The 26,009-nt window shown below is 46.3% G+C and overlaps 3 protein-coding genes across 3 annotated transcripts; 2 read left to right on the plus strand and 1 right to left on the minus strand.

The window, feature by feature from the left end:
- The first annotated feature begins 4,393 nt into the window (after positions 1–4,393).
- F4822DRAFT_245614 (uncharacterized protein) lies at positions 4,394–5,979 on the plus strand. Its single transcript, XM_051454362.1, has 2 exons — positions 4,394–5,607; positions 5,671–5,979. The coding sequence occupies exons 1-2, from the start codon at positions 4,568–4,570 to the stop codon at positions 5,876–5,878; spliced, it is 1,248 nt and encodes a 415-aa protein (XP_051314182.1). The 5' UTR covers positions 4,394–4,567; the 3' UTR covers positions 5,879–5,979.
- A 9,412-nt stretch (positions 5,980–15,391) lies between these two features.
- Positions 15,392–18,909, minus strand: F4822DRAFT_245638 (DDHD domain-containing protein). The gene is made up of 2 exons (XM_051454363.1): positions 17,580–18,909; positions 15,392–17,529 (listed from the first exon to the last, which is right to left on the minus strand). The coding sequence occupies exons 1-2, from the start codon at positions 18,731–18,733 to the stop codon at positions 15,657–15,659; spliced, it is 3,027 nt and encodes a 1,008-aa protein (XP_051314183.1). The 5' UTR covers positions 18,734–18,909; the 3' UTR covers positions 15,392–15,656.
- A 3,597-nt stretch (positions 18,910–22,506) lies between these two features.
- On the plus strand, positions 22,507–25,260 carry F4822DRAFT_245700 (uncharacterized protein). The gene is made up of 2 exons (XM_051454364.1): positions 22,507–24,441; positions 24,551–25,260. Exons 1-2 carry the CDS (start codon positions 22,653–22,655, stop codon positions 24,871–24,873), a joined length of 2,112 nt encoding a protein of 703 aa, XP_051314184.1. The 5' UTR covers positions 22,507–22,652; the 3' UTR covers positions 24,874–25,260.
- The last annotated feature ends 749 nt before the right edge of the window (positions 25,261–26,009 follow it).

The following is a 26,009-nucleotide window of genomic DNA, read 5'->3' on the forward strand; positions in this document are numbered from 1 at the left end:
GAGGCTTCGTTCATGTTTCGTTTCGTAAATTACATCTTTCGACCCATTGTATCCGTAAACAATCGGCACTGTCGAGTAACTCGCAGCTCTTCCTCTTTTGTTTTAATTTAGTATCTAACTGCATGAAACATACCAACAATAGGTTTCTTTTCGGAACTGCGTATCGTAAGCCGACTGTATCTACCTTCAAATATCGATATGATTCACATTGTCGGATTTATCGGCGTAATATGATGATGATCCTACAGTCCGTATTAAGCCAACTATCACGAGGTAACATTCTTTATGTACGCCGTAATCTCGTTGGAAAGTCGGAACTTGGCGCTACTGCAGGAGACTTTTCTAAAATCGGAAGAAATTCAACGCTTTTGGAAAAACGAACTCCTTAGAGAATCCAATTCATCTCGTCGACGAGGAGATAGTGGCTGGAACTCGGAAAATGTCTCTTCTTTGAATGTCCTTGCCGAAAATAAAGGTCTGTGCAATCTTAACTTACGCATCTACCGTTCTATGCATGCAATTGAAGGATTCATTGCGTCTGTGGTTCCATCGTAGTGAATGATTCCCAGATTATTACCAAATTAGTGGCCAGATCTTCTACCTATACCTAGCGAGCCGTGCCCTGAGGGTTGTCCCCTGTCCCGTGGAGTAACTGATTCATCCCCCCTAGCAATGGCGGTAAAAAATAATGGGGTGTCCTGCGTATACTATCCCATGGATGTACCTAAGTAGATGGAGTTTTCTTAAATAGGTACTCCGGGCAGCAACTTACCCACTGCCAAGTTTTTAACCAACTTTTTCACCAGATGTATACTTGTACATACGTACAGTATAGACTTGACGGAACTGCCGTAATAAAAAGTTCGGATGATAGTAGTAGGCTATGGACAAGTACCATAGATTTTGAATTATATAACACAGTATGTGTCTCGATATGTTGTCTTTACGGCCATGGTGGAGAATATCTTGTTTAGGCAGTTAGATAGATGTCTTGAGTCGTACTATGTAAGCAATGCTTTACACGCCAAGTTGTCCACGTGAAGCTGGGTCAGTAATTAAGAATTGGGGTGGACGTAGAAACTGTATTTGTCATGCATTGTATAATGAATGTATGTGACATCGCTCACAGTGGATAGGCATTGACTAATATGGGCAAGTGTATTCTTTCGGTATAGGAGAAACCTTTCGGGAAGGCCATAGCGAGCGTGGTGGGTGATCATTTTGAAACGTACCAGTATAAAATAAAAGGTTGATTCCTTCGGAACCCGCTAAGCCTCGCCAGAGCGCTATGTGGTGCCCGAAACGAGGCGCGCCAGCTCGGCTACCGCGTCTGGAAGGTCTAGTTTAGCGAGGGTCACAACGGGGATTTCCAGGGTATGGTCATGGCATCGAGCGCTTGTGTACAAGACACAAAACAAGACGAGACAGTCTTACGTACACCCCTTTTCATAACCTGGTGGTGTAGGTATAGGTGTAGGTGTAGGTACATTACAAATTAGAGCCCGAGCCCGAGGAACCCGGCCCAGACACGTGGGAAACGGCAGCTTGCCTAAGGCACAGAAAATGGGGGCCAGACGGGAGAAGCTTCTCAGCTTTACAGCGCATGTGGTACGTTTCTGTCATCGCCTCTTCGTGGTGAAGTGGAGCCCGTACGGGTCTGATGGACTGTTCATCTTCGTAGCGTAGTAGTATTCCCGGTGGATGATGGCGTCTAGTGGCTGGTTCTTTTTATTATCATTGCACTACTGAGGGTAGAGGAAAGAGGAGCAAAGCCAGATAGCGATGACACGTTGATTATTTTTGGCTCTTGAGCACTGGTACCTGCAGCCAGGTCCAGGCAAGGGTGAAACAAAGTTCCAGTGAAAGTAGCAACGCTCGAATGACATCGATCAACATACCTGAGGATCGCCGAATGGCGGTGCAACCCCCCGAGAGCTCCTCCGCACTTTTTATGACTTCATCATCATATACCGATTATGCCGACCTTGGACATATTGGATGCACATAATGTACATGCCATTGTCGCATCGAAACCAACGAGGTCAATAATATATTGTGTAGGGTTGATCCAAGTATTTTGAAGGATTCTATTTGGGTTAATTAAGAGCCTGATCTTGTGGGAAATTGGAAGAAAATTTGTTGATTCCAATTCCGTAAGAAGACCCTGGAACGCAAGTTTTCGCGATCCGAGTAATAATTAACTGATATCATATCTGTAACCGTTACAATTGGATATCTGTTGTTTATTTTAATGAGGAAATGAAGAAAAGTTCCCGGTCTATAAAAGTTATGCCACAATTTATTACTATTTTTACATTCTGTTCCTTCGCGTCGTTTAGCGTTAGCGTTGGAAATATCGTAGATGTGAGTGTTAGTGGATAGGTATAGGTGGTTCATAGCGTTAGCGATGGTCTACAGTGGTTCTAAGCGCTTAAGGCTCATCCTCGTAGGTGTTCTTCAGCGCTCTTAATTCCTTGAGGAAAAGCTGGTTGGGTCTGCCTCGAAGGAAGAACGGATAAGGAGTTACATCGTTCCGTACAACTCAGTAATCTAGTCCTTTGGTATACTAGGGTGTGTGATTATTTTTGTCTCTTCAAAATATCATGCTAGAATTTGTCATTGTATAATCTCTATACTATGATATGGTATGTACCATATCGCATGAGTTCCTGATTACCAACGGCGTTATCCTAATGAATTACCTTTTTTTCTCGTTCTCTCTTTACTGCCAAGAAATCAAAGACATGCCCTGGAGTTAGTGGTTCTAACGCCGCAGCCGTCGGACGGCTTTGAATTCCCTTGTTCCGCAGTCCGTGCTCGCTATCCCTGCCAGTCTCTAGAACGCTCAATGCGGTTTGCTAACCCCCTGTGTCTTATCAACTAGATGTTATGCCGCAAGGTACCTAACAGAATCGCCAGGTGGTGCGGATTCTGGTCAATAGCCTTCTTCCCTACTGTCCCGCGCTACTGTAGGGATAATCAAGCGTCCCCAGAGCCCCCCTAAGGGAACTAACAGCACATCACGCCATGCTAGGTAGGTACTTATAATACTACCTACGTGGGAAAAGACGCGTCTGCGCTAAGCTCAACATAACCACTATAAATTACACAGTTAGGTAGGTACCTAAGTAAGACTCAGATTTTTCGTATCCTCTTTTTCTCTGTTCCTTTCCTATTGGAGACTTTCCGATACTCTTTTTGTCTTCGGAAAGGATTGTATAAAAGCCAATCATATATACATCCATAAAACCTACCATAAGTTTCCTAGTCGTATGGGTTAGAATAAGAGTTATATAATTGTTAGTTACTAATAGTTCCTTTTCTTGCTTGGTTATTTTTTGCTAAATAAGAACTTTATCTGATGGGGAGAGTGGTCAGTGGGAGGAAGAGGAACAGGGGTTATAGGGCTAATATTCTGCAGCGCTCTGAAGGATGTGCCTTCGAGAAGTTAGTCTGTAGCTCTCTTCCTCTTCCTCTCTAGCGTGTGTATGTGAGTGTGCGAGTAGCGTAGGTATACTACGTACAATGCATTATATGGCTTCATAAGGGCTAGGATAAAAGTCTGGTACCCTGGTATGAAGACACGGTCTTGTTAAGGTGTGTTGGATGCCCATGTTAACGGATCAGGTTAGCAGATACATCAATATAGAGAGGTACATAGTAGACATAGTAGATAGGTTGGTTCGAATATTTTCGGCTTGGGCTCAATCAAATTCCCCGCCCCCGGCCCCAACGGCGTACACATTGGTGGTACGGTAGGTATTAGTCACTTTTTTTTTCTCTCTTTTCTTGTCCCCATTGACCTTTTCTATCTATGGAAATACCCTCCCCCCCTGTATGTACTTATGCATACCTAGTCTGACGTTATGAGGTACCCTACCACAGGCACTATGTTGTGTTCATGGCCCCCTACAACCCACCAAGTACTCCCAAGACCCAAGACTGCCGCGAAGCATCTCATTCGATCATACACGCACCACACACCACACAATTCCTACCCTTGCGACTTTGTATCCTCAATTTTGATATACTACCCTTTTACCAAATACGACAAGACGTCGACCAGGGGGAAAATGGGTCTGCCCTACGAACATCATATACATGTACATATCCCACCCCCTGGTGCTATGTATAATCTTCCGGAGTCTGCCTTGAACGCACCGCGCTTGTGTTCCTGGTCTCTTGTCTGCCTCACTACACTATGTTTATCTCGCTGCACAGTTATATGGGGTACCTTTCCATATCCACAGTTAACTCTCCATCTTAAGATCCCCCCTTCTTACACCAACGCTGGCCTGGTCTGATACTTGTAGGGGTGTGTGCCGAGGCTTTTAGTACCACATACAGGAACCGGTCTCTGTATAACTATTGCTTACATCCCACTTACTGCAGTATCCCCATAGCCTTGTTGGACACACAGTTGGAAGCCATTCCTCACACATACTCATCTGCTGTGTCTTTTATCGGACTCGCCTTGTTCGTCGCACCAGTGACCCTCCTTTCGCCTTCTTAAACAACCAACCTGGCTGCTCGTTGGAACCCTTCTCGCGTTGGATACAGCCCCGTGATGGATCTCTCACCTCCATCCTTGACCAGGTCGCCGGCGTCACCTCCAAGTACAAATTGCTCCGAAAGCCCTTCTCTGGATTATCCTTCGCCGGATTTTGTAGATCCCATCTACAAGGTCACCACTTCCATGTTCGATCAGTCTTGCGCAGCGATGCCTTCACCACATATGGACTCCGAGAATTCGCTCCCGCCTTTAGATGCGATGACCTCGGCCGGCTGGAGTGGAACTACCGTGATACATCCCAGCTCAACGTCGGGTGCGCCGAACATCATGTCGGCCGAATACGACCCCTTCGCTCACTATGAGCCTAACATGCATGCTTCGTATAGCCACGAATTATATCAGTCTCACCCGCAGGCGCCAGTGCTCTCAACTCACACTCCTCCCCCAATGCATTCAACTACTTCACGTTCGCCAGATCCGTCTCAAAGGCACGCTTTTGGCTATCCTCATAGCGTATCACCTATGCCGCGGATTAAGATGGAAGGCGCCAATGTTCCCACCACCGATTATGGTAGCGGGCCAGAATTATCTCAGTACCCCTCACCTCGTTCTGCTCACTCCTTGCCTTTGGAAGGTGGTGGCTACGCCTCCGCCGCTGGTAGTTCAGGTTATCTCTCGGATGTTCCCTCGGGCTCATGGCCAAAGTCAGAGTATCCAACCCTCGAGTCAGAACCTTACTACGCGGGGCCTAGCGTTCCGGGGCCTGCTTTCTCCCATGACAGGCGACAACTCCGTGTGCCGAGGACCCAGCGGAGACAGCCCCGGAAGCTAACCACGAAAGAGGAGGCCAATTTCCAATGTGAAGTAAAGGGATGCGGCAAGCTCTTCAGTAGAAGCTACAATTTCAAGGCGCATATGGAAACTCACGACGAGAAGAGGGAATATCCTTTCCCATGCACTGTTCCGGACTGCAACAAGAAGTTTGTGCGAAAGACGGACTTGCAAAGGCACAACCAGAGTGTCCACATGAAAGAGAAGAACCACAGATGTGACTATTGCGGACGAATGTTTGCGCGCAAAGATACTCTACGAAGGTGAACTCGGTCCTACTTTATTCCCGTTTTAAAGGAAGCGTAACTAACATTTAATTACTACAGGCATATGGAAGATGGTTGCTCTAAACGTTTCGACCTGGGCACTCTAGACTTACGTGCTGAAGGCTACAATGCTTACCCGGCGCCAACGAGAACTCTCGGTAGCACTCCAGGACATCTAGTTGCACCACCGGCTCAATTACCGCCTATGACCATGTCCCAAGCTGGTAGCAGCAGCCTTTTAGCTCCTATGCCCTTTACGAAAAGATGATGAATTAATTACGACGACTTAAAACGAAATCGAAAATAAAAAGGCTATTATACCAATCGGTTCTACAGTTATTGATTGCTCTTTTTGCGCATACCCACGGGGGGTTTATGGAGTTGGGTCTTGGGGAAAACGGATCATAGAACGACTACCATGGACGAATCTTAACATATTTTGGGTGGGCATTGATATCTCGTGGGTGGCTATGTACTTCTATTATTACCATGATTGCTCATCTAAGACTCGTCAGTCTAGGAAGCAGCCGGCGTTCAGGATGGCTTCGGTCAGGTCTTTTAGACTAGGAAAGAAAGAAACGGGCCCGTTTTTTCCAACGGCCTTGTTCTTCAGTGCTCTAGCAAGGAGCAAAAAATATACATGTTTTTTTTCTATTATTGATTTCTCACCTCCAGTGTTCACTGGTCTATTTTTTGACATAAAATTTTTCTTCTCCAAAAATAAGAGAAGAAATTATGGTGGTTACACATATTGGAAGGTCTGCTTAACAATTAAATTTACTACATGTGACACTAATGACACCTCGAGAGCGAGCGATAGGGCTCAGCCTGCTGCCATTTCTCTGACGTGCATCCGCAGTACTACAAGACACGGGGGAACTATAAGATCTGGGAACGCTTACTTGGAACAAATAGAAACGTTGTGTACCACCGAGTAAAGGTCTGGTCATCAATAGTTCTTTTCGAATGATTTGCAACGACCCTTATCGGATGGCCGCGGGTGTGGCGTTTCTTCAACAAAGACCTCTCTCACCCCGCTTGTTGGTTGATTAGGCCGGATAGGAAAGCTTGAACTAATAGGACCAGGTTGTATGGCAGATGCATAAGTTATTCTCACCAACGCAGGGTCTTACATCATGTAGGCACCCACTCACTAGGTAGGTCGTAAGTACAACCTACCAGCTAGTGGGGATGATGGACAGTTCTTTGCTAAGATATTGCCGCGATCCGTGGCAGGCGACAAGAGCCGTTGATTATCTAATAGTTACTAAAGTACCACACAGCCGACTTGACAAAGTACTGCTTCCCTACTACCTAAATGGTACCTAGGATAGCTTACAAGGATCAAGGGAGTCCCTTGGTTATAACCAATGGATAGCATCGCCCCAATCAAGGATTTTGGAGTAGTTTCAAGATGAGCATCCCAATGCATATAAAAAATAATATCCTGTCATCGGGCGAAGAAGCGAAATCGCAGGCAGCAGTCCCATGAGTCAATGGGAGAAAATAGAAAAATAAAGTGGTTGAACTCCGGGACGAAAAAAGAAAAAGGACTCTTTAAGTGAGACAGAAAATTGATATACTTAGATACTCCTGAGCCCGAAGTCGTGGATTGGCTACCGATTGAAAGCGCCAAGACGGGCGCACAACACCAATTTTGATCTTCAAGTTTCCAAGTATAGTAAGTTCTTGTACACTTTTATACCAGATGTAGTATAGCTGATTTTATTATGGAACTGTCTATCCTGATTTGTAACGCCAACAGACGCAGGGACGCAAACGATTGGCTGGTTATTGGATCATGCTTAAAGCTAAATTACTGATATGTACCCAAGTATCCAGATACCTTACAGCACTAAGTACATTCGGTTTTATGAACTGTTCAATTATTTTCTTTACCAACACGTTATTATGACACTATGCTCAGTCGATTAATAACAATTAGAAAATTATACACATTTCTACTCGTATTCTGGTAACGTGATCTAAATTCTTATATTGACTAGACAAAAAGAGGACTTGAGGAAGCATGTGTCACAAGCAACGTGCATAAGCTTACATTTCAGCTATTACGCACATGTACTATACCAGTAAAGATGTTACGTGCGATGGGGGCCGATTAGAATCTCGACGGCTTCACCAGACTAATAATAAGCGCGCTGAGACTAGCGAGACGATAAGATGCTAATGAATCAGAGCCTACAGTCCCCTTATATTACACATATAAATTGTGTATTATGCAGATTATACCTCACACAATCTGGATCGACAAGCCTCAAACTGCACAATGCTCCTCTTTAGGTACCAATTAACCGTACAGTATGGCCACATGGCTATGCGGGAGGAACCTTACGCAGGAACTTCCCAATACTACTAGTACCATAGTACCATATATAAGGTATTTATATATATACGATAGAGTATCACGGTCTTGGGTTCCAATAAGTGGATTTCCCTCGTAATAGACCAGGTAGTCCCACACAATCCATAGTAACCTCAGACTGCTGGCTGCCACGAGATGGCCGACATGGTGCGCAAAGCTGCAAGGGCAACAAAAACAAAGTGCTTACACTTCCAGAAGCAGCGCCGGGCGAATATCGGGCATGCAATTCTACATGAGCTACATGTTGTTAGGTTAACTTGATTAGGAATAAGAGTGCTGACGGGAATCCAAGGGGGTACTTCAGCCTTACAACCTGAGGATCGCGACTTGCTATGAACCGCGCATGACTGGCATACACACCAAGGTACATACATCCAACAGGAGTACCTCACACAAGACACATACCTACACCACCTAAGTGCTTACTATAGAGTACGTGACTTGAAAAAGTTGGTTTCAATTATTGCACTAGAATTTCCTATTCTATGGTTCCCGATAATTTGGTTGTCAATTCAGTAAATGACCTTTATTTTCTCTTCCTCAGCACGATCTCTCCTCCACCTTTTTTTCCGATCGGCCCTTCGCAAACTCTTGCCTCGAAAACGACGCACAATCCCACTCCCCAAAATAATGCTCTATTACGACATGGACCAAGGCCCCGACTCTCTTGTTATGGAGTAGCGGTCAGCTTATGACTTTTGGGTCTTTAACGTCTTAAGCGCTAGGCTAGGACCCTCTAATTCGTTACCCGAGATCGTTCACTGGACCTGCAGCAGTCCACTGACCAGTCAGATTCCCTGTTTGGGGTGCGGATCCCTACATACAAACCGGTGCCGTGTAACCCAAGTCCCTGCGATCCTAGCATTCCAGATGTTTTTGCGGTGTACCTAGCAGAGCACTGGAATTTCTCCCGTTGGTGGGAGCTCTCCCAGTGTTCACATAGCTACCTGGGTACTCCCCCGCCACCACCTACGTAGTAGGCGTAGTAGTGGTGATGAGATAGCTTTTGGGGTCGCTATTGCATCTGAAACAGTCCGAGAGTTACCGTCACATACCTACCCTACATACTTGGTACTATGCGCGGAGGTAGGGCTACCAGCCGCGCAGCACTAATAACGCTGTGAAATCCCTAATTACAGCTCATACTATTTTTTTCCTCCTTGACAATTTTGTTATCTAGGTGGTTTCGGTATACACGTTACGTCATACTGCCGTCAATTAATATTAGGCTTATGGGTTGTGAGGTTGAAAATTCAACTTCTTTCTCATCCCATAGGCCTGAATTTCTGACAGGTACACCAACCCCTCAAGCAAGAAATGAAGCCTACATCTGCCTCACCTTGTCAAGCGTAGATCATTAGGCGTAGATCAGCACCCCTGAGAGCGATGACGACTGCAAACCCTACCGAGATTCATCTACTCACCTTGATATCTCATAGGCTCTAACCCCGCGACGCGAATTCTATAATTTTCGCTAATTCGTAATACTACATGAATATAACGATTCGGTGCCGAAAACTCCTTCTCTTCGCGACCGAATCGCTTCTAGCTGCCCAGATGACAGCGTCGGTCGGACTCAATCAGTAACTTCACATATCTTACACGGCAGGACGGCTGTAACCAACACCGACGGGCCAATATCGAACAGGCTAATAATAAGCAAGGCGACCTATGAAATTCTGACATTATCGTCGCATTTTCATCTCACATGAACGACTCCACGTTGGATTCGTTTGCGTATCAGATTTTCGGCCCCCAAGTAGCGGACTCGCTCACCCGTCTAGGCTAGGTAGGCAAGTAAGTACAGCTCTCTTATTATTACTAATTGCAGACTCGCCTACTACGTCTTGTGATGCAGTAAGGTTACCATATAAGAAGAGGTGCTTCCGGATCCAACCCTACGGGAGAGATAGCAGCAGCCTTCCGCATGTAATGCAACCGCACTGCGTGGCAAGTCCTCCGAATCACGCCACAGGATTTCAGGTCTCGGATATAACGGGCACGAGTCTAGATTTCAGCTCTATTATATAATATTCTTAGGCATAATTATTTTATATTTACTCCAACTACGACCTCAATCGAGCTACATACATAGGCGCCGGGATCAAAAGGAGTGGGAGCTTCTACACAAACTTGGCTCTTAGCTCTGTCTAACTTGACTTGAATAGGTTCTAGAAGTCATCAAGCCCTAATTTGGCACGGGTAGATATTACATCGTACGTTGGTAAAAATGGCATAGGATTAGGAGAGCTCGCATCCTTCCACTTTGGAAAGTCTACCAAGACAACGTCAAAATCAAAATTAGACATCACAATATAACGGCAGAATCCGTTTTTCCTGTTATGGTTCCTGACAGACATTTGTTATATCAGAATAGGTAGAGGATCGTAAACCCCCTTGTCGGGTTGGCGAGTCATGTCAACTGTAAGTGAGCAATTCGCATGAATACACATTTTAAAAAGCTATTATATGTGGTTCCACTATCTCTCTACCTTATTCACTGGGCTCACTTCAAACCCTCCTAGTATACCTAGCTAGATGAAGAAATCGGCTAGCCTTCCCTGTCCCTTGTACACTACGCCCTGTTGCCGGTCAAAGCTTTAGCTTGAGGATGGATATTATTTTTTCTGCCCAAGGCTTCATCGAGTGGGCCTCTGGCAACAGTCGGATGTTTGGAATCCCGCTTGATGGTAAATGTGGCAAGACCATCTATTCCACATCTAGTTGAAGTGTTGGTGACAAGTGTTTTGAGGGGATTACCAGCAAAACCCCCTAACGTCGATTACGCGGCAGTTGTTTGGGTGGGTATGATTCGAATGAAATGAGAATAAAATGCTCTAACTAACAGCATTGTCTTTCTTGAATCCATCCGCCGAATCGAGCAACTGATGACAGATTCATGCTGGGCGGTCTTCTAGAACTTTTCGCCAGCGGCTGTCGGATGCGGTGACTTGCTTGAAGCGCGAAGGATCATGGTCCCAGTTCAGTGGCAGTGGATCCCTTCATTTTCGAAGAGACGTTGTTACGATTCCGCCACAAGCCAAGAGCATTTCGCTGACCGATTTTCGCTCTTAAATCCGATGGTAGTGTATACTGTCTAAGTTGTAGTATGAACCCGTGTATAGAGAAGGTAGCCAAGTTGGATATCCGGCCCTGATGGCCATCTACAAGGGTGAAATCAACAGCAATTAGCTTCACCGTCCTTCCTATCTCATGCTCTCCCCCTGCTTCTTCAGCTCGTGGGATGTAATGGAGGGTTACTACTGTACCTGGCCACAGTGACATACTTTCATACATACAGGTTATACTACTGCAGTGCGTGAGATGCGCATATTTACATGTGGGCACATGGTCGTTGAAATCTAGAGTACATAAGAGAACTATACCCCGGTTCAGGGTTGCAATTATAACTTGTTATAAGATCCCCAGTTATTATAGCCCCGACCTAAATAGCTTGGCAATCTCGACTTGGGCGATGACGATGATGAGGATAGTGGAATGGGTCGTAATAACGATACGAAGGGGTTTATACCAGCATGGAACATGGATATGTTACAGGGGGGAGAAGATGAATATAGCGCAGAGTAACTAGAGGGAAAAAAAGAGAAACTGGAGACAGTGGACTCGAGGCGAATCTACACTACCTTCCCAGGAACCCTAGTCCGTAATTTTGCAGTCCGTGGATCTGTCTCGTAGGGCCGCTTGCCGAAGCTACCCTCATGTAGCCCCAAGTTGAGTAACCCGTCGTTCTCGCTTCTCGCCATTTTACCACTACTCCCTGAAACCTCCTACGACCAAGCCGGTAACTAATCAGTTCCCGATGCCGAGAAGACCCGCCCATTGGCAACCAACTTCACGTGGGCAGAGGTTCCTAGCCATGGGGCGAGGGTGACCCTTCTCCCTGGTCTAGCGGTTCTTCCTCAACGGTGATCCCAAGCTGTCAGCACTTAGTTATGGTGTACACATAGACGTCGCGCGTAGTAAATTCCCCTACGCACCAACCTACCACTAGCCACCCATACATATCCTCATCGTCGAGAGGCACAGAAAGAGGCACAACGCCCTAAATAGTTGGGACAAGAAAACCGACAGCAAGGAAAAGGAATACCACGAAGAGAAGCTAATTCAATTGTACCCAGACACCGGCTATTCAACAAAATAACGCCCTTTCCCGCCTTGCCGCCTCCATGTAATTCACCGCTTCAAGCAGGCTGGACAACTGCACTACACCACAATATGGAAAGTTCCTTGGCTCGGACATCCTAGCGACGAGGAGGACAATGCGCAACGCCAATGTCTGTTTCTATGTATATGTTATAATCCATGTCCCAGGAGATGCTGCTTCGTCGGCAGTTGGGTTTGATGCCAGGTTCCTGGTTGGCTATCCACAATGATATCTCCAAGATCCCTCGGGTATTTGCTCACCAACTGCGGGTTGGTGACGGTGGATTAGCTCCGGGAACTTACCGTGATGAAGTGATGCTATAATGCTATACTTTCCTAGTGTAGAGACTAAGGTCTGGAGAGAAGGGGGTAGGAAAGAGGAGAAAAAAGGAGGGGTGACGGTGTGGTGATGGTGGTGGTGGTGGTGGTGGCTGACGAATATTCAACCCTATTGGAAGGGGATATTCTAGACAAGGCGAGTATAACCTGTAGGGGACAAGACGAACCGATTCAAGTCTGCTTTTGGGTCAATTTGACAGGTGTATGTATGTACATACCATTCGTCATGCAGTAGCCATTAGAACTATCGACCAAAGTAGACGCGCGGTAGTCTCGTCTACCATGGTTGGTCAGCAACAGTATAGTAGCTAAAGGATTTCAACCGGAGTGGCGAAGCCTTCTGCATAGAGTATACTACAGGAGGTCAGGACTTCTCCTGAGACATTGATCGAGACACGTTGGGGTGTAGATCTTTCTCTGTCCTTAGTCATACCCATACCAGCCATGTGAAATTCGGAGCGCGAGTCCGCCCAACAGGATGCGAGAATTATCGAGAAGTACAATGCGTCGGGTTTCTGTCCTCGGCGATAGGAACTTTTTTCTATAGACAAGAATTCTATTGTCCTATCTCCTAAGGCGCGATATACAGGGTTAATGGCTCGTTGTATAACGAGCAACAATAGTTCCCTGTGAACATACGTTGCCCAGAAGCTAGGGCTTATGATCAAGACTGCGTACGTGGCAGATCACCTTCAGATGGTCATCTTCTAGAATGTGTTAGGAGGCGGGCGTCTATGTAAAGATTGGGGGTTAACGGAGGGGTGTTGGAGTAGGACTTGTAGATGCTGTACATGTCAAATGTAAACGGTATCAGATAGGGGTTAACTGTCCAGTCGTATCACCTCTACGATGAGTGAAATTAACCACGTTCCAAAGTATGAGGGAGGCGTGTCGTAAGAATTGTCTAAATTTTGATTTTGGCCGAAGACAATATGCAACGTAACGATGTACAGTGTAAGAGGACTTTGGACGTTACTGAGCAGGTGTTGGTGCATTACTGCGGCATTGGGTAGTTGAGTCCTATCGCTGATCTAAGGAGATCTTGTCAAAGTCCTACATGGCATCTGCGATAATCTCCAGTAAACCCACCTTGAAAACATAGCTTCCCTTTTCAACTACAACTAGCTCTTTGAAGCTATCCAAGACCCAATTTAGTCTATAATCCGGGTTATATGGCTGGATTATACCTAGGTATGTCTTTACAAGTAACCGGATACCCTTGAACTCTCTACGGGGGCGTGTAGTTTGCAAGTACTGATTTGAGTACCCTTAGAGCTCTAACAACGTTCGAAGCCCGACTTGTATCCCCTCCACACGTAAATTCCACTGATATCGGCGACGAAAAAGTACGACAAGGCATCAATAACTTCCTAAAGCTTGCAGCGGACCTAGACGCGGATATCGACTTGGATCGCGATTCGGATTTGGGCCTATCATACCATCGATGTGAGCATATTGCCGCGACCACAGAACCTATACAATGGTTAGCTATAGCTAGCTACACCGAAGAGGCTTAAGATAAACGAGATCTCCTGTATCATGCATCGGAGCTTACCTCCAGACGGGCCAAGCCCAACAAGGAACGTGGTGTTCGACGAAACTCGCGATACCACCAGTTACAACGCATTGAAACGTTTACCGATCATCGTCCAAGAAATAACAAGAAAAGAGTGAAAATCAATACGAAATAGACTCACATTATGTCATCAAGAGATGATTGGGGGGGTTACGAATATTAGGATAGTCCAAGCGTTGTATAGTAGGTAGCAAGTCCGGCGTGGAGAGGATTCGGCGATGCCGTTTTCTCTCCTTATCCACCTTCCCAGAGCGAACAGTTGATCCGCTCAACGCATTATCCTCACCGAACACCGAGAGAACAAATAGGGAAGAAAAAAAATAGGGGAAATAATAAACATGGTCCAATATTCGAACTATACCAAACCGCGCCTTTCGCAATTACATCAATGATATCCGATTTAATTGATTGTCGTTGATGATGATGACAAAAAGACATCGCTCGGACTGGGGGTTGGGGGCGTCGCGTATCCCCTCAATTTGGCGGTAACACCAAAGACGCCACCCCGTCCCGTCCCTTGTAACTACCTAGGGGGTACGTATGTACCTAATGCACGGTACATTTGGTCTACCGCTATTCAATCGATGTCCCCGTCGGAAATGACAAACGATAGAAATCTATAATCGAAATTACGGAATACGATTTATTGAAATTCTTTCGCACGAGAGATTCGGATCCGACCGGCCCCACGGCCTCCGCTAAAGCTTCACGTACTCTATCCAATTGGAAGAATGACGAAGTCTGCTGTCAGTTACGAGAATGGATATAACTCATGCTAACACAGGGGACGGGGCTAAAATCGAAGCATTACCTCGTTCTCGCGCCGACGAGGCGGACCTTTGGCGATCTTCTTTCCAATACACTAGAGGTGTTTCGCTAACAATGTCCAGCTGGTGACAGTAACCTCTATTGTTACGGCGTGTATCTAACATCAGCGTACCAGATACAACTTCATTTCTCGGGGATGTTCCCCTGCAGACCAACACGGAGATGGGTACATTTATCTCGGTCGGTTTGCTGTTTTGGTATGTCAGGCAACGAGATAGAAGGTACATGAACGAGATTGGGGTGAACGCAGTGTACACGTATGCGGTCCCCAAGGATGATCAAAAAAGAGTGTCACGTATCGATGCTTCGAGAAAACAGGGGCGACTGGAGTGATGTACCGGCGTGCATGGGAATACCCCATCACGGCCGTCTTCCAGAATGGTCAACGGATCTTCTGGGTCATCGTATCTCCATACTCGGCGGTCAACCAAGTCCGAGAAGCTTGAAACAGCCGAGGTTGATTGTCTATGTGCTTGGTAATGGGCATTATCCTGTGGATAGAACGGTGTACTGTAGGTAGCGTAGATAGCCTAGAGTAGAGAAAGAAAGAAGGAAGGGAAGTGTTCGTTATTACACTCTAAGTATCTATTGCCCTACTCATTACAACTTGCGTGACTAAATCTGTCAAGATTGGCGATGGGTATCCGACGTCTACATGCAATCATTTCATTTCAAGTCCTGTTTCGTCCTAAATACCACAACGCCTGGCCAAAAATGCAAAAAAATAACCATAAAATCAAAAGGCACACATTCTAGTTAGACAGTCGGGGGCATAGCCCTCTTCGTAGCCTTTACCGCCCTCATCGCAGGCAGCGTGTTCGTCTTGCCGGGGTTCCTCCCGATTTCCATACATAGCATACGGATCAAGTCATGGTTGGCCCAATAACTTGTATGAGCGCTTAACATATTGAGATACTGTAACTCGAGCGGACCGCCACCTGATCGTAAGAAATAGTCAATCTGACCATTATCGTTAAGTAGGAATGCTTTCTTTTCGGCGACCTCCTCGCGCGTAAAGTCGTGAACTTCGAGTTCGAGTTGCGATGGTAGCCGCATCGTCGGTGGTCTCGCAAGTTGTGAATTCGCTCCAGCGCCCGGGGCCGACGCCGCAGCCCCAGGCACAATACCAAACACCGCACTACCTATTGACTGTAGGAATGACGTTGCCGTACTCGGGACATATGCAGTCTTCAGGCTCGCCGCGTACATGGGGTCCAAGGTACCGTTAAGAAGATACGCAACGGCATCTTCTCGAGCCAACACATTGTAAATGTTATCCACAGCAATACATCCGAACCGCCCTGCATCCCCAACGACGTCTTTTGATACCGTATCGCTGAAGTCCGCTCCCGGCTTCCGGCGTCCTCTTCTCGGTAGCAATGCACCTCTTTCGAGTAGCAAGAAGAAAGCTGCGGGACTACCGAGGAGAAATAAGTTCTTTGTGTCAAACTCGAAATGTTTCAGCTGAAGAGGCTTCGTTAACTGTAAAGGTGGTGGAGTCGTCGGCTGCCTTGACAAGACCTCGATACACATAACGCTACCAAGTGAATGGCCGATTAGATGAACCCTTCCCTTTTCCGCAAAGCCTGGATTATTCCTACACCAGAGCCTGTAAACACGATTTGCCTCGCCGACCATAGCGGCTACCATCTGCGGTTTATGATGTGACATGTAAAAAGGAATGTCGAACATGACATCGGATATCATACTTCGGACAGCAGGAATAGTCTTGGGTTCAATGTCCTTTAAGGTGAAGCCTTCGGATGTATAGTGCTCCTTGTCTTCCTCCCTCATCGGTCCACCATCTTCAAACGATAGATTCTGTCTCCAATTCACAGGAAGGACCATTATGCCATTTTGACCTCGTCTCAACGCCCCTCTCACCGCATCACTTCGAAGCTCGATGTTTATAGCTCGACGAAAAGCGTTGATGGCGTGGGTAAAATGATAATTCTCTACTCGTTCAGCCAATTTCTGACCAATGCCATGAACAACCAAAACCAAATCTGTGACTTGTGCGCGATCTTCATCAGCTTTACAAGCCGAACATACACCATTTCCTGTATTATCCTGCGAGCTCCTATTATCTGATATTACTGGGCGGTGTTGTTGGTCCTGTTTCTTTTCGTGCCTTTTTGTCCACGCTTCGTAATCAAAACCTCTCACCACTGGAACGCCGATAGTAAGCCCTTTCATTATTTTTGCTACTGGTCGACGGCCGTAGTATGCCGATGGTTTTAAGCTCGGCTTGAGCAAGTATGCTGTTGTCGCGTCCTTATAAATTACATGGTACTGCTCAAACTTCTTGTGAGTTGGAACAGGAGAGGTGTTGTCCTCATTTGGGGTTGGTATCAAACTACCTTCCGCAGCTGCCTCACCACGGAAACAACGAGCTGCACAAAAAGGATTGCTAGATATAGGTGGTTCCATCAAATCATCGGCCTTCTTAGAAGCCTTGTTGTTCGGTGGTTTTGGCCATAAGGGATGGGAGACCTTCTCCTCACCTAGAGGACCTACGTCTACAGCACATCTTAGCTCGTCATTCCACGTCTCAGTATGTGGCTTGAGCTCTCGATATCCAGCTTCAACCTGATTAGCTACAGTGGGATCGATAGGTCTCATATCATCTCTGCCTTTTAGTTAGCGGTATGCTCGGCCTGATGGATATAGTAACAATACCTGTAGAACCAAGTCGCTCGGAAAACGGTAGCTATATCATTAACAGGAGACCAATAAATAGGCTTCATTTGCAAAGCAGGAAGAGAAACTTCATGTAACCTAGAGACACCAACTGTCACATCGCGTGAATTTGGTTTCCGGCCTTCCGGAGGTTTGGGCGAAGACGATGGCTCGCCTCCTGATAGAGGGCGACGAGGCCTGGCTTCTTGGCTCTTTATTTCTTCAGCGAGTCTACTAGGTTGAAAAGTAGCAGTCCTTGGAAGTGACGGCGGTGGAGAAATAGGTGAAGAATCCGGCGTGCCTACACGAACAAAGGGCCTACCCGAGATACCGTCATCCACAAACGAGGGTTTCGTAGGGACACTCTGGGGTGTTGCCTGGGACGATGAAGCTACGTTCGAATGTTGACTATTAGGCCGTTCATCCTGACCTGATCTCATCACGGTGTCGATTTGCGATTGGCTTGGAGGTATGGTATAGGGTGGCGCGCGTCGTTCTGTGACGGAAGCTGTTGAATCTGTATGCAACGTATTCATCTTACTCATCACGGCCTGGGCGACCATATCGCGGTTCAGCTCATGTTGTTTCCGCCTAGCAACGGCGCAGAAGGACGTCCGTAGAGCAACCCCAACATCGACAAGAAGCTCTGGGCAGCATAGAAGAGTAGCAGACTCTGGCTCAGGGAAAGCTTCGGTGAAAGGCTGGACCTTTTCAGGTGACGGGCCTTCACGTGCATGCTTTTCGGCGTGCTCCACCGCTAGTTGCCTTACGATGCTACGCAGCTTCTCAGCATTTGCCTCGGCAAGAGACTGGCTGGGTGGCTTATTCTGCCGTGCGTTTGTGTGATTTTGGTGGTAGGCATCGGAATATAGACTGAGCCAAGCCTTTTCTAGTTCGTTATTGTCTCCCGGGGAGAAGGGTCGTAGACTACTTCTAGCAGATTTCGGATCGGTCGTAGCAGCGATTGTAGTCGTGGAAAGAGGATCATCGATGGGGACTGAAGACAAGTAGAAGTATTGGGCGTTTATTGGAGGGATGTCATCAATATCAGAGGAGGCAGGAGGGTTCGATATTGGAGCGAGGCGGCATTTCGTCCCGAAGTTATGTGTTTTCGGAGCTTCGCCGTAGTAGTTGTTGAGAGCGTTTGGAGGCATTGTCGGTCGATATTCGATTGTATACTCAGATTGGCTGATGCTTCTGAATATCTACACACATAGATTTGAAATGTCTATCTTTTCTTCTCCCAGGATTTAATGAAACCAAGGCCACACAAAATTGCGGAGCTGGCAATAGGCAACGAGAGTAACGAAGGCATACTCTGAGAAATGTGCGTGCCTAGAATTTCTATTTTCGGCTGAGTCGGGCGGTCAATCGATCGAAGGAACACGGCTACTTGCACATGAACAAAATAAGCATCATACTTAAACGAGAGTGTAAGCCGGAATCAAATAGAATCCGAGCCTGCTGCTGGCAAAGGGTTCACGACATTTGAGATATTGGTTGTTTCTCAAAAAAGAAGCAAAGAAGATGAAAAAAAAGGGTACCTGGAATAGCTTGATTTGATAGGTACTGGTAGGGTACCATTAGCACATGCATGTGCTTCTATGCGGCGGTGACGTGGTTGCTGAAGATAGATTAATTGGGACGGATCGGAGTGGATAGCCCTGGAGATGTAGTGGATAAGTAGCCTCAATCCCCGCTGTGGCTTTACCTCCAGCACCTGAGCTTTAGGGCTGGCGTACCCGCCACGCGCTTTTTACTCAGTAGGGTAAGTAGCCAGGCAGCTCTACGTAAGGTTTCTTTCTACAGCGTACCTAAAGCATCTAAAGCATCTCTCGCATAATCAACCTTAGACAACTTATCCGCATATACGTCAGTCATCAGTTAATTATATCTTACTCTGCTCACCAATTCTCTAAATTCTCTTATATCCATATGATTATTACTTGTTATTCATAATTTTACTTAACCTCGAATGGTACTATTTTCCCTACATCTATGCTTCGGTTTCCATTCCAAGTTTTGGTCGAAGCTGAAAAAGAGGCTAGTGTTAGATATACGTCATTGAAGGCTCTATTCTGAGAGACACCATTATTTCAATGTTAACACCCTGAATTTTAAGCTCTAGACCGCTGAAGCCTGAACAGACCTTCTCATTTCAAATGTAACCTGATCCTGACATAATTGACGAATTGGCCAAAACTTACAATGCGAGTCTTTGATATAGGATATGCTTATGCATAGAAGTTGATGATACGTTGAGTTGTCAACGCTTGTACTTCCCAGCTTACTAACATGGAAATAGCTTCATCAAGACCAAGGTAGAACCAAAGTTAAATAGTCGTACGCGCAATCACGGATATTAAAGTTTGGTCGACATATCATCGTCTAAGGCTTTGTTCCACAAACTAACAAGCTAGATAAACTAGTCAAGCAGATACCCGCTGCGGTTTGGTTGGTGACGGTAGGTCGGGATCGGTAACCAAGACATATCGAACATACACACCTACGTATGTTTGCCCCAAGCAATTATGATAGGAAATATCTCTTGAAAACCTGGGAGGCAAGGGATTTTCGGCTGAATTTGGGTGTCGACGGAAGTGGACCATAACCTCCATAGCGTAGCATGCAATGTATGCACTTACATACATGCTTACATTGAAGATGCATTAGTGCCATATTCTTCTCAACTACCCTACATCCGAGCGCCAGTCTAGTTTCAAAAGAGGACATAGGGAGCGCGCAGAGAACACAGAGATGGGGTGGCGAGGGTTGTAATGGCCCTGATGTGTATTGCAGAAGGTTACAACTAATTTGTCGATTCCTAGTGGCCATATTATATAAGTACCCTGACCATTGGGTTGACGATGCAGCTCCTAAATGAAACCCCAACCGCGCATATGGCAATACAACATACTGATAGAGCATAGTGTGCCACTTTGAGGCGGGGTCTAAAACTCCTTCATTGGCCAATGATATCCTCCATGTCTGTTGTCGTAGTATACATAAACGAATGTTGGACCACTCCTCGTTTCACTTGTCGACATTTATTATGTAGTTTGTGATCCCCATTATACGCCGTCTACGTGTAGGTACGACGCTATTATTTATGTACGTCGTCGTGGCCCTATTACTTTCGTCCCAACTTATCAAAAAGCCTAGGCGGCAAGATAGCCTATCAAAATAAAATATTATTATTGGTTTTGCTTTTTTGGGGATGTGACTACTAGGTACATATCTAGTATAAGCCACCTTGAGGAGAACTTCTGTGTATGTGTAACTAGGTATATATGTAGGCAAAGACCATCCCCGACCGAGATTAATGCATCTTCCAAGTCCCATTATATGTCCAATCACCAGTTACATATTAGTATAACTTTTCTTTGTCGATTTGGAGATCTGGTGCATATATCATATTTCAACTCTTTATTCATACTTTCTAACATATCTCTACTATAGCTAGAAGAGACCAAGAAAGCCATGATCTATGGAACACGGAACAAGGAATCTGCAGTTCGCCCGGCATTGATCGACGTTTAAAACCCTGGGTCCGTCTATAGAGGGGCAGGCCGGCATTGGACGAGGCAGAAACAGGGTAGACCGAAAGCTACCTAATAGATACAATTCATTTCTTGGCGCCGTGTCCAAACGAAACGCTGTAATTTGTTCATGTCCTGATTCGCATTAGCCATGGGACATTGCAGCATTTTCTTGTAGTGGCTGGCAGGGAAATAAAAGCGAACGCTCTAGGAAATTAAGACAATGAGTTGAGAGGGGAAGAGGAAGGGCTGATATGAATATAAGTACGTAATTGAATGTATATGATATGCAAATATGTTTGTAGCAATGTTTGTGACGAACATACTCTCGAAGTAATGGAGTAGGGTTAATAGAAGGAATGTAGATGCAGTAGAGTATGCAGATCTAGTTTATAAAGAAAGATTAAGAAGCAGGGGATAGCAGCATCATGACCCCATCTGACCCAATCTCGCACCATTATCTATCGATCAAATCAAATGGTGTTATCTGCCGCTGCCCAGGTGGTGCTGCTTCGACCTACTGGGGGACTTGGTGGGTACGATGTACTGGGCCTGCTAGGTCTACTGGGCAGAGAGAACCGCAACGGCAGTGCGATGCATCATCAGGGATGTGCGATAAGGCTGCAACTCCCAATCACCATGGTCGATTGCGTGAAACCATTCTGATATACCCTCCCGACCATCTCTCATGTCCTGGTAAACTAGCATTGACACTCCATTACGTAGGTATATCTAGTTACATCTAATCTTTCTCCTCACTTGACCAGTTCCAGACTTTTTACAATTCCTTTTTCCTATTCTTTTTTCCCCTTTTATACCTTTTCGGCCTTGCTATTGCTCTCTTCTAGGTAGGTATTCTCGCCCCCCATTTCCTCTTTCGCATTTCACTCTACCTAACTCCCCACTCTTCTATACATCTAACCTACCCCCATCCCCCCTCTCTACATGTTGACAAACAACAGTGAGACAGACCAAAGGGAAAATAAATACCTTGGGTACCTGCTTTTGTAGAGATTGCCAGATTATTCCACTGCATTTAAAGTTAACTTTTGGCTTGCATCTTTCCACGCAAGCTGCTAGCGTGCTTTATAACCTGTTAACGATTTGAGTTTGAACTTACAGATACCTATGCCACCTACCCTACGTTATTGTCGATTAGTTTCCAAATCCATCAACAACGAACCTGGGGCTTGCCTACTGCATCTACTCTGCACCTACCACAACCTTGAATACCCCCGCTAATCTCCCTAGCACATTTCCATCCTTCTCACTCCAAATCCAGACAAAACCCCTCCACTCTTCTTCATCCTCCATCATCCGCCCCGTGCTCCCCGTGCTCCCCCGCAATTACGCCAAGTACGATTGTATCCATTCCTTTATACATTACACTACATAACATAACACAATAATAACACCGACGCCAACTCCGGGTGTATGAGTTTAAGAGTATAGCATTGCTATGAAGTAACGAGTTTCCAACACTGCCAGTTAATCTACCTTACCTATTAGCATCAAACAAATAAACAAGAGAGCTATGAGTAGGACAATGACGACGGTTGCACTCCCAAGACCAATATCACCGCATCGCTCCTCGTCTGGTATCGTCACTTTATCTTCCCCAATTGCGATCGAAACAATCAACAATCCACAAATTCCTAGTGCCGCCGCGGCGCCAGTTCCCAATAAACACATTCCAATCTGTCCTACCGGTCCAGTACCTGTTCGAGAGCCCAACACTCCACCACCTTCTCCAGGACGCGAAGATGTACGGCGACGTTCGTCTTTACTTTATCCTCCAGAGAAATTCGAGCGTCTAGAAGCGGGACCTCTTTCTATTTATAAGATAAACCCCAACGATGTTGCAGCTTCATTAGACTATCTTTCTAGACAGCCATTACCAGACCCCTCGCTAGTCTTTCCCTGGTTTCATGGATTGCATCCCAACAATCATATCCAACAAACGTTTTTTTCGACGAGGAGCAAGGCTGTGCGGCAGATACCTAATTGTTTACGAGGCATCACAACTGTGAAGGCTGATGGGGACCTAGCTTTTGCACGCTTGAAGGGGGCTATCGCCCCTAATGAGTTCATGCAACCTGGTTCTGATGGTGAGTTTATCGAGGTTGATCCGAGAGAAGGTTTCTCTGTGCGAAACTTCCAGATTCAGGCTGCGAAAACAGCCATAACCTCCGATATCATCGTGTATGGTGAGGACGCTGGTCTAGTCCGTAAACTGGGTTGGGAAATTGCGTCGGCGCAGGCTAAATGGCGGAGGAAACATGAGTCTATTCCCAAATACAATACCTTTATTTGTATTAGTCCGTTTTCAGATTTCGAGAAGAAACATGGCAGTATCGTTTCTGTCGATTCGGAGGGTCGCTTAACAGGTGCAGTGGTCGATTTCTTCCACCAGGAGCGGGTAGAGATGTATACGATGACGAAAGCCACCGAAATATCATGCAATGTGTGGATGGGACCAACCCCGGAACCTGGTGGTGAGGAGGAACATCGATACGATGTTCTCGTCGAATGTAGCGATCTCGGTCGACTGAATCCAGCTGCGTTGCAAGCAATTGCCGAAAGCTCCAATTACGAAGAAAGACATCCTTACCTCGACTTCCCGTCGTCCGGGAGCATCCTCCCACCGACTTGGTCGCATGCCGAGGCTGATGGTATCCTGGACACTTGTAAATGGCTTTGGCACCTTTCGCATGGGACCGTGCCCACCAGGTCGGATACTGATGTGGACGGCGACTCGAACATGTCCGATGCATCTTCCGCAACCGAGGTGGAGATGGTTCGGCCCCGGAAGATTTTAATACATTGTGCTGACGGGTATACCGAATCCACCATGTTGGGTATTGCTTATTTTAGCTATAGCACCGGCCGGCCGGTACCTCAAGCGTGGTTGGACCTCCATACGAAAATGAGGCGGAATTTCTTTGCCTACCCGACCGACGTAAATTTGCTAACTTCGATCGCGCCTCGTCTGCTTCACGAATCGCCTGTGTGCGCAGATAAGAGTCTTTTAGAAATTACAAACCTCGTAAAAAATGAGCCTAAATGGCTTGCTTCGCTCGATGGTTCGTTCCCGAGTCGGATCCTCGATTATATGTACCTCGGCAATCTCGGACATGCTAATAACCCCGATTTGCTGAGAGCCATGGGAATCGGCCAGATTCTTAGCGTAGGCGAGACAGCTATGTGGAGAGACGGCGATTTGGAAGCTTGGGGGACTGACAATGTGTTGGTGGTCGAAAAAGTGCAAGATAATGGCATTGACCCATTAACTAAAGAATTCGAGAAGTGTTTAGAATTCATCGGTACGTGTATCCACTTCCCCTTAGCCCTAGCGTTGTGCTATGCACTCCATATGCATATGTAAGACCTCGCTTCGCTAGACCCGCTCGCTAACCACGATAACGACGATAGACCGCGGACGTCGGAACGGCACCGCAACGCTGGTCCACTGCCGAGTGGGCGTCTCGCGCAGCGCAACCATATGTATCGCTGAAGTGATGCGTACTATGAACTTGTCGTTTCCACGAGCCTACTGCTTCGTCCGTGCTCGGAGGCTTAATGTTATTATTCAACCTCACCTGAGGTTCGCATATGAACTGCTCAAATGGGAGGAGTTGTTACAAAGCCGACGCCACCAACGGTCCGATAATTCCACCCGAGGGATTCGAAGGGAACTGGAATGGGGCGAAATTGCAAGAGAAATCGCGCTCATGAACCGTCCCTACGCCAGATAATATGTTCTGGTTCAGCTGCGATTACGTGATATCGGATTTCGGAGTCATCTAGGACTTCCGCCTACATAGTGGGACTGCTTATGTGGCTGCCCAGACTATATTCCAGCTGATCAGCTAGGCAACGGTGGCGTTGATAACGTGAGTCACCTTGCCCAGTCAATAGGAAACTTGGCCGAAAGACCATGTTGACTATGGAACTAATCAGCTATGTACCTTGTTTCTACGAGGCACCCTGGGAAGCGTGAGGAGAATGACATCGATGAATAAATCGGCGTCTTCTTACACATCCACTTCTGACTTGGCCCTTGAACAAAACAGAGGGCACGCTCGTTGTTATTAAACTTATGACCACCATATTTCATAGTGGAGTTGGTGGTGTCAATAGGAAAGGGGGAAACAGGACACATATTTCGTTTCATTTAACGACGGGACGACATGGCAATTTCAGCATTTGGCTTTTGTGAAATGTAGGAGGAAATAGGAAGGGAGGTAAGGGGGTCGGGTTGTGGACTAGGGTCGATCCATCATTGACTCCTATTGCATCATCAGCATCATCTGTTCATCCAACGGCGCTATGGCGTCGTTGTTTGTTTTGATTGTTCCGTTCGGAGAGGGCGAGTTTTCATTTCAGGTTTCGATTGTATGGGCGGGCAAGGCTTAGGTCTCATGTTGTCATTACCATCATCATCATCCGTCTCCCGGAACGGGACTGGATACCTCCTGTTGTAAACTGTAGTAACCTAGCTTATTTACGTGTATGTATGTGATTGAGCGATGGGATACTTGAAGCAAGCAGGAGTTTACGGATTTACGACTAGGATATGTTTAATAATGAGACTGTTAGGAAACATATATATCGTTGTGAATATGCCGCTGTGATGATTACTACCTTGATATCAAGTCGGATTTCAATGTCGCTCATTTAAAACTCATATTTATCACATTAAATCTGTCGATATGGGATATATCAAGAATTTTAATTGGTAGTATTGTAATGCTCAATAATTCATAGCTATGAACCGAAGCCGCTTGGACGCCAAACGCTGATGCAAAACGTAGACAGAGGACAACACCCTCCCCCATTCGCAACAAGAAAAAATAAAAGCACGTACAAATCCGTCCTCTCCGGGGTATGA

This window comes from Hypoxylon trugodes (genome assembly GCF_022578975.1).
Source record: "Hypoxylon trugodes strain CBS 135444 unplaced genomic scaffold F4822scaffold_5, whole genome shotgun sequence".
NCBI classification, from domain to species: Eukaryota; Fungi; Ascomycota; class Sordariomycetes; order Xylariales; family Hypoxylaceae; genus Hypoxylon; species Hypoxylon trugodes.